The sequence below is a fragment of the Pollicipes pollicipes genome, unplaced genomic scaffold (assembly GCF_011947565.3).
Source record: "Pollicipes pollicipes isolate AB1234 unplaced genomic scaffold, Ppol_2.1 Scaffold_7261;HRSCAF=8764_pilon_pilon_pilon, whole genome shotgun sequence".
Classification (NCBI taxonomy): domain Eukaryota; kingdom Metazoa; phylum Arthropoda; class Thecostraca; order Pollicipedomorpha; family Pollicipedidae; genus Pollicipes; species Pollicipes pollicipes.
Window position 1 is genome coordinate 44,574,624 of NW_023597054.1, and position 7,304 is coordinate 44,581,927.

The following is a 7,304-nucleotide window of genomic DNA, read 5'->3' on the forward strand; positions in this document are numbered from 1 at the left end:
CGCGTCCCACCCCTCCCCAAGTCAAACCCCGCCTACCCCATCACCCCCAGGGACACCGACCCGCCGTGGTTTGCCTCGCTCGGCCAGCTGGGGTGTTCTCCGCGGCGGAGGTGTGTCGTAGAGGGCGCCCCCTGCCCGCCGCTGCCGCCGGCCGCGTGATACCGCCGAAGTGGTGAGATAGGCTGCCGGCGGACCGAGCGAGCACCCGCCAGACGCAGCGCCGGCTCCGCGCGCGCCGCCCCGGCCGCCGTGCTCCGCGCTGTGCTCCCGCCGTGCTCCGAAGCGGCTCGAGCGCGGGAGTTCAGGGGCTGCGCTGTTGGGCAGCGCACCGGCGGATGCCGTGAGGTTGGACGTGCGCGGTGACCACGACCGAGGGAACGATGGACGACCAGGAGGGAAGCGTGAAGTCGGTGACGTTCCAGTCGATGACTCTGCCACCGCTCGGTGAGTCGAGAGCAGGGCAGACACGCGCACGGAGGCGCCGTCCGAAGGTAATGCCGAGAGGTGGCTGGCTTAGTGACGACTTCAGTGGGATTTTTCTAACCAACAAAATCCTCCTTGTCAGGAAAAGCATCGCAGAGCTTAGCACCTCAAAGCGGAACGGGAATGGGGATGAGGACACTTTATCTAAATCTGTACCCGTGTTTACAGATTACTGGAGTGAGCTTGCGTTGGGCCGTTGGTTTGTGCTCTTATCAAAATGAGGCGGGAGGTGATAACGTGGGCCAGGCCAGAGTTCTTTGTAACACATTCTGCCCACTCTGGCAGTACTGTGCAGGTGTCGCTGTCGCCATTGCTATAGCAGGGGCGGGGACATCGTACTTTAGCCACTCTATAGTCCACACAGGACGCGCATTCATTCTAGGCGAACATTCTGCAAATTATATATTGAATACGTTTTTATCACACAACAGCAACTGTGTTGGATGAAGTGGTTTCTAACAACGTGCATATATATATATATTATATATATATATATATATTATATATATAATAATAATGCATATGTATATATGTATATTACTTTCTTCTTTTTAAGGATAGGTCTCACGCTGTTTATGCCTTAATTTCCTAAACAGTCAACATCCAAACATTACATTTTCGTTGGAAGAGGGGTCAAATGACAAAATTGCCTTTCTTGACGTCCTCACTCACAAGGAAGGTGGTCGTTAACGCACTCTGGTGTACAGCGGCCCACTTTTGCTTGGCTGGTCACGGACTTTTATATTTTCTGAGCTTAGAGACGTATACATTTACCTATAGATCATCTAGATACCATCGGCTGTTGTAAGCAAGTTCTGTTGTTCCTCGCGCGAGTCACCCCACATAGGTTCCACCGTTCGGAAATTGCGCAATCGCATTCAGCAGCATTTCGATCATCTATCCTGACGAGAACTTTTCTCGCAAAATCCGATCCCTGCACCACGCGAGAACATTTATTTATATGTGAAACTGGGGTTTTGGCTTTCAATTTTAGTATCGTGGGCAGGACATTTTCTTCGCTTGATCTGAGAATCGTGTGTATGTGTGTGTGCGTTGCTTATCGTGTCCATTAAGCGGAATATCTTCACAGCGCGCTTCACCCTATCTGATGCATTAGCGCCGAGGCGATGCTTCAGCGCTAGACATAACCTGTCACGGCGGCGACCCCCTTCCGCAATTGCCGGTGACCTGCTACAGCCCCCGGTGACCTGCCATAGCCGCCGGTGACCTGCCACAGCCGCCGGTGACCTGCCACAGCCCCCGGTGACCTGCCACAGCCGCCGGTGACCGCCCGCAGCGGCCCGAGGGTGGTTCACGTTCTGGACATCGAGACGTCTTGATCGGTCACCATTATGCATACGCAGCCGTATTTTCCACACGATAGAAATTAGGTGCGCTCAAAGTAACGCAGCAATACTCGTCTTTGTCTAAGCGTTCCACGACGTTACGTCATTTACTTTTTTAACTTTTACGATTTGGCGTGTGTGGACAATAGCTAACCAGTGTAAGGGTGCGACGGATCCGGAAGGCATCTGCAGGCTGCACACATATCACACATTGGTTGCAAAGCCAGGCGTATCGGAAACGTAGCAGCATGGGATACATAAACAAATGATGGTCTCCCAGGTGTCATCGGGTGCAGCAATGACTGCTGGCTTGTTGTGGACCCTGGGACTGGAACGGGTCGAAGGGGTGACCTTTTACTCGTTGGGTGGTTCTAGATACGACGCAACTTTTATTCAGGATGTCACGCATCGTGATTACGCAGTCAATGCAGGCTCGTATCTATCTGCTAAGTTAACGCTCCCAACGTTGGCAAATTTTGCACGAAGTGCTCTGTAAATAGAGGCGAGTATACAGGTTTGGTATCTCATCACAAAACCAAGCTTAGGTCACAACCACTGTTTCATTAAATAGACGGTTGTGTCATAATGGCTAGATTTAAAACTTGAACATCATTTTTGATTTTACTAGATGATTATTTTACTTTCAAAACAGCCGACATAAGGGAGCTTTAAATTTCCTGAGAGCAAAGAGAATTTCATTCCATCATCTGGATCACGCGCACCATTCGTGACATCTTCCGCATCCCGCTTGGATCGGCTCTATAACTAAGACTGTGTGTGTCTATAACTGCCAGTGTTTGGAAGTCATGCTTTGCCGAGCGCCTTCAGGCCATTTGCCGTATCACCCGCTCAGTCATGGTTAGTAGCCACGCTGTCTGGAAGCTAGGCCCACACATGCCGTATACCACCACCACGCCCGCTGTGCGTGGAGACAACGAGCCTTCGCCTGCGCTGGTGGGCATAAACAGACGACAGACAGCGGTGTCTGGCCGGTCGGCTGCGTGACGAGATGTTTCCTGTGCGTTCGGCCGTCCGCGATTCCAGCTTTCGTAACGGCCCTGGGAGTGAGGGGGGGGGGGGCGTCAGCACCGAGGGACGCCTCCGGTGTCGGTCTCTCGAGCACGTCAAAGCACGCACGGGGTGTCCCCAGGACCCCTGACAGAGCTGGCGCCCTGACCGGCGCTCTTTCCCGTCCTCGATATTTGCGCCCCACTCTGTAAGCTGGCTTAGTTATGCGGCAGCGGCCGTGAAACACCCCCTCCGGATCAGCAGATCAGCCTCCCGGTCCCGTTGCACTCTGTTACGACAGCCATTAGGTACCGGTTGATGATGACTTCCGCCACCGTCCGCTGGGGCCATCGCCCGACGCTCTCCAGATGCCGTCTTACAAAAGTTTCTCATTGACACCATTCTCATGCACCAATGACACCTGCCTGAATCATGTCATGCACACACATTAAAAAAAAGGAGGAGAGAGAGAAAGAAGAGAGAGAGAGAGAGGAGAGAGAGAGAGGAGAGAGAGAGAGGAGAGAGAGAGAGAGAGAGAGAGAGAGAGAGAGAGAGAGAGATAGAGAGAGAAGAGAGAGAGGAGAGAGAGAGAGAGGATGAGAGAGAGAAGAGAGAGAGAGCGAGGAGAGGAGAGAGGAGAGAGAGGAAGATGAGAGAGAGAGAGAGAGAGAGAGAGAGAGAGAAGAGAGAGAGAGGAGAGAGAGAGAGAGAGAGAGAGAGAGAGAGAGAGAGAGAGAGAGAGAGAGAGATAGAGAGAGAGAGAGAAGAGAGAAGAGGAGAGAGAGAGAGAGAGAGAGAGAGAGAGAGAGAGAGAGAGGAGAGAGAGAGAGAGATGAAGAGAGAGGAGAGAGAGATAGAGGAGAGAGAGAGACGAGAGAGGCGAGGAGAGAGAGGAGGACGAGAGGAGTGAGAGAGAGAGAGAGAGAGAGGAAGGAGAGAGAGCAGAGAAGAGAGAGGAGAAGAGAGTAGAGAGGGAGAGAGAGAGAGAGAGAGAGATAGAAGAGAGAGAGAGAGAGAGAGGATAGAGAGAGGAGAGAGAGATGAGAGAGAAGAGAGAGGCAAATGAGAGAGAGAGAAGAGAAGAGAGAGTATACCCGAGAGGATAGAGAGAGAGAAGAGAGAGAAGAGAGAGAGAGAGAGAGAGAGAGGAGTAGAGAGAGAGAGAGAGAGAGGAGAGAGAGAGAGAGAGAGAGAGAGAGAGAGAGAGAGAGAGAGAGAGAGAGAGAGAGAGAGAGAGAGAGAGAGAGATTGCGAAGCGGCAATAAACAAATCGACATTCTTTTTTAGGTAAGTTTTTGGAAGCCATCAGCATGCTATGCACCTCTTAACCCCGCAAAAGTTGATCGGTTGAATCTGTCATTGGTCTCCTGGCCCCGTCTTCTTACGTCGTCTCCTGACCCCGTCTCTTGACACCAGCCCCTGACCCACCCCTGACGCCGTCCCCTGGCACCCCTGGCGCCGTCCTCTGACGCCAGCCCCTGACCCACCTGTGACGTAGTGCCCTGATGCGGGCCGTGTGCCCGGCAGGCCGCGGCGGCTCCAGCGGCGCCGGCCTGCGGACGCCAGTGCGCTGCCTGCGGCTGTTCGTGTTCGCCTTCCTGGTGCCGGCCGCGCTGATCGCCGTTCCGCTGTACCAGCGGCGCGTCACGCTGGCGCCGCGGCTCTTCACACTCACGGCCACCGACATGCGGAGCGTGCTGGAAGGCATCTCCAGCGTCTGGTGCGAGGTAACGAACGGCGCCCGCGCCGCCGCGCGGGCCGGATCGAAGGCCGCTGGCGGGACGTCCTTCCCGGCTGATGGGTCAGCAGTGGTGTGGGCTGTTGAACTCTAGGCCAGGGAAAGGTCATGGTTTGCGAAGTCGTACCTGTGTGGGACCTGTGTGTACCTGTGTGGGACTAGGCTCTTGATCGTGGAAATCCGGGCGAGTGCGCGGTGTGGTGGCCATTGTAGCCGTAACAGCTGTTGTTTTCGTTATAGCTCAGCATTTTGTCGTATTGCGCATTCTCTGTAAGTTATGTAAGAAATACTCACGGGATACTTAAATGGTCCGGGCATTGTAATGCATTTCACACAAAAGCATATGAAAATGCACGTGCGACGTTAAAGAAAGCTGGCAAAGCAATATGCTGTCGTCAGGAGGACTGACGGCGCCACCGGATGGCATTCAGGGTTAGAGAATATTTTGGGTCACTATTTCCGCGAAATGTTACAGATGTGGTATGCCTGTGTACGACACCGAGCAGCGTTGTCAATGACACACAATTTTAAAATTACATTTTTGGGAGAGAGGGCACGGGACGCGAAGCGGTGCCTCCCCTGCTCGCGCCCGCTCTAGACGTTCAAGACCCAGCGGCTGGCCGGCGGCGCATGGCGCTAGTGGGAGCTGTCGGCCGCTCGCCTGACGCAGATCTGGTGACGGCCGGCTCACGTCCTGACCAACGACAGGCTTGCTCATCGAGCATCACTATCAGCGGTCGGCCAGACCAATGCAGGCACGCTTGAAATCCGGGGTAAAATCTGACGGACGGCTAGACTCAGGCGGGTAGACAGTTGTTGCGGGAGAGTTCCGTGCGTTTGCCGTGTGAAAACCGAACAGGCCCAAGGTTGGGGACCCAATCGCTTAGAGGCCCTAATGCTATGCTTTTAGGCGTGATGCCTGCCCTTCCTGCCACAGTGAGAGACTGGCGACGCCAAAAAGCTTTAGCAGCTGAGCGCATCGTAAAGCCCCCAAGACCCTCATAGGCGCGGAAATTATGTGCGGGATGGAAAGGCTCCATTTCTGTGAGACATTACCTATACCCAGCTTTCCATTTCTCGCTTTTTTCGGCGAATTGCGGCCACCCTATTTGTTGTGTTGTTAGACGAGATGAACTAATTTAGCACGCACACGCACACGCGCACGCGCGCGCACACACACACACACACACACACACACACACACACACACACACACACACACACACACACACACACACACACACACACACACACACACACACACACACACACACACACACACACACACACACACACACACACACACACACACACACACACACACACACACACACACACACACACACACACACACACACACACATATGTATATATATCATCGGATAGTTAAAAGCAGTAAAAATTTGATGGCCGGGACAGCAGTCGCTTTCATCTATGTAATTCGACAACGTATTGATACAATCGTGCATCATCATCAGAACACGAGAGTTACAGGCACGAAGAAGTAATAACATACATCGCTAGGCATGACAATGACCATATGTAACGCAAATCAACGCAGTTTCTCTGCGCGCAAACAGGGCAATTGAAACATAAAATATCACGCGACGAAAGATCATTAAGACTCCATATGAAAGAGGCTGCGGTATATTTTGCAGAGTACGCAGTATCCGTGATATTCAATAGCGGCTTTTTGGTGAGCATGCAGTGATTCTTGAATCCTAAGATAGATCGAGAAAATTGCTGCAACGCCTTAATACGGAAAATTTCTTAAGGTGAAGGCGATATCACGGTGAAGGTGAAGGCGATATCATAGGTGGTATCACGCGTAAATGCATGGTCTCGCATGGGCGAAGAATCTGGCTCCATAATGCAACCCACGCAAGGGCTTAACTCACTTTTGATGTTCCACACCAAGCACAACATTTCTTGATGAGGATTTTTTAGAGGACTAAAATTTATGGTTAAACTGTCATCTGGGAAGGTCTGACCGTACAGATAACTTTCTAAGCCAGAGCCTTCGCCCATCCGAGATCATTCAGTTATGTGTGATACTCGCTTCGACATCTAACATTTTTTTCGGTGTTAGGGCGTTGCAGCAATTCTCTCGATCCTAGGATTTCAGACTCACTGCGTATTCACAAAAAAGACCACCATTCAACTTAATGGGGTATGTATATCCTCTGCAAAATACAGAGTTGCCTTTTCATATAGAGTCTAACAGATCTTTCGTCTTGTTATACTGCATGTTTCAAGCTTTCCTCTTGGCACGCAAACAAGATGTGTGTTCAAGTGTGTTACATATAACCATTGGGATGTCCAGCGATGTCCGTCACCTTTATTTCATTGTAGCTTTGTACCGTTGCGTTCTCAAGATGATACCCAACGGTATCGGAACGTTGACGAATTACGTAAGTGATAGCGTCTGCTATTCTGGCCATCAAGTTATTCATATGTGTACGCACTTCCTGTGGTCAAGAACGCAAAGGTCAAGGAATGAAATGTGTTATGAGCTCTCTCGTTCAAGCTGTTTGGGTGTCCCGACCACCATGCCTAAGCGCCTATCTAACCTCCACGTTACCAACTGCTTCCCGGCCACTGGCTATATTGCCAGTGGTGCCATACAGTGTATTTGCAGCGACCATTGTTTATGGTCACACCGCGCAATACCGGCAGATGAGTCGTGTATAACAGGACACAAGTTAAACATGACGAATGTATACAAAATG

At 51.8% G+C, this 7,304-nt stretch overlaps 1 protein-coding gene across 1 annotated transcript; it reads left to right on the forward strand.

The window, feature by feature from the left end:
- Nucleotides 1-232: 232 nt before the first annotated feature.
- LOC119111742 (uncharacterized) lies at nucleotides 233-4,564 on the forward strand (the record flags this gene model as incomplete). Its single annotated transcript, XM_037235542.1, is given in 2 exon segments — nucleotides 233-444; nucleotides 4,365-4,564. Coding segments are annotated over 2 exon segments (264 nt in total), but the record flags the coding sequence as incomplete, so codon positions are not given.
- Nucleotides 4,565-7,304: the final 2,740 nt, after the last annotated feature.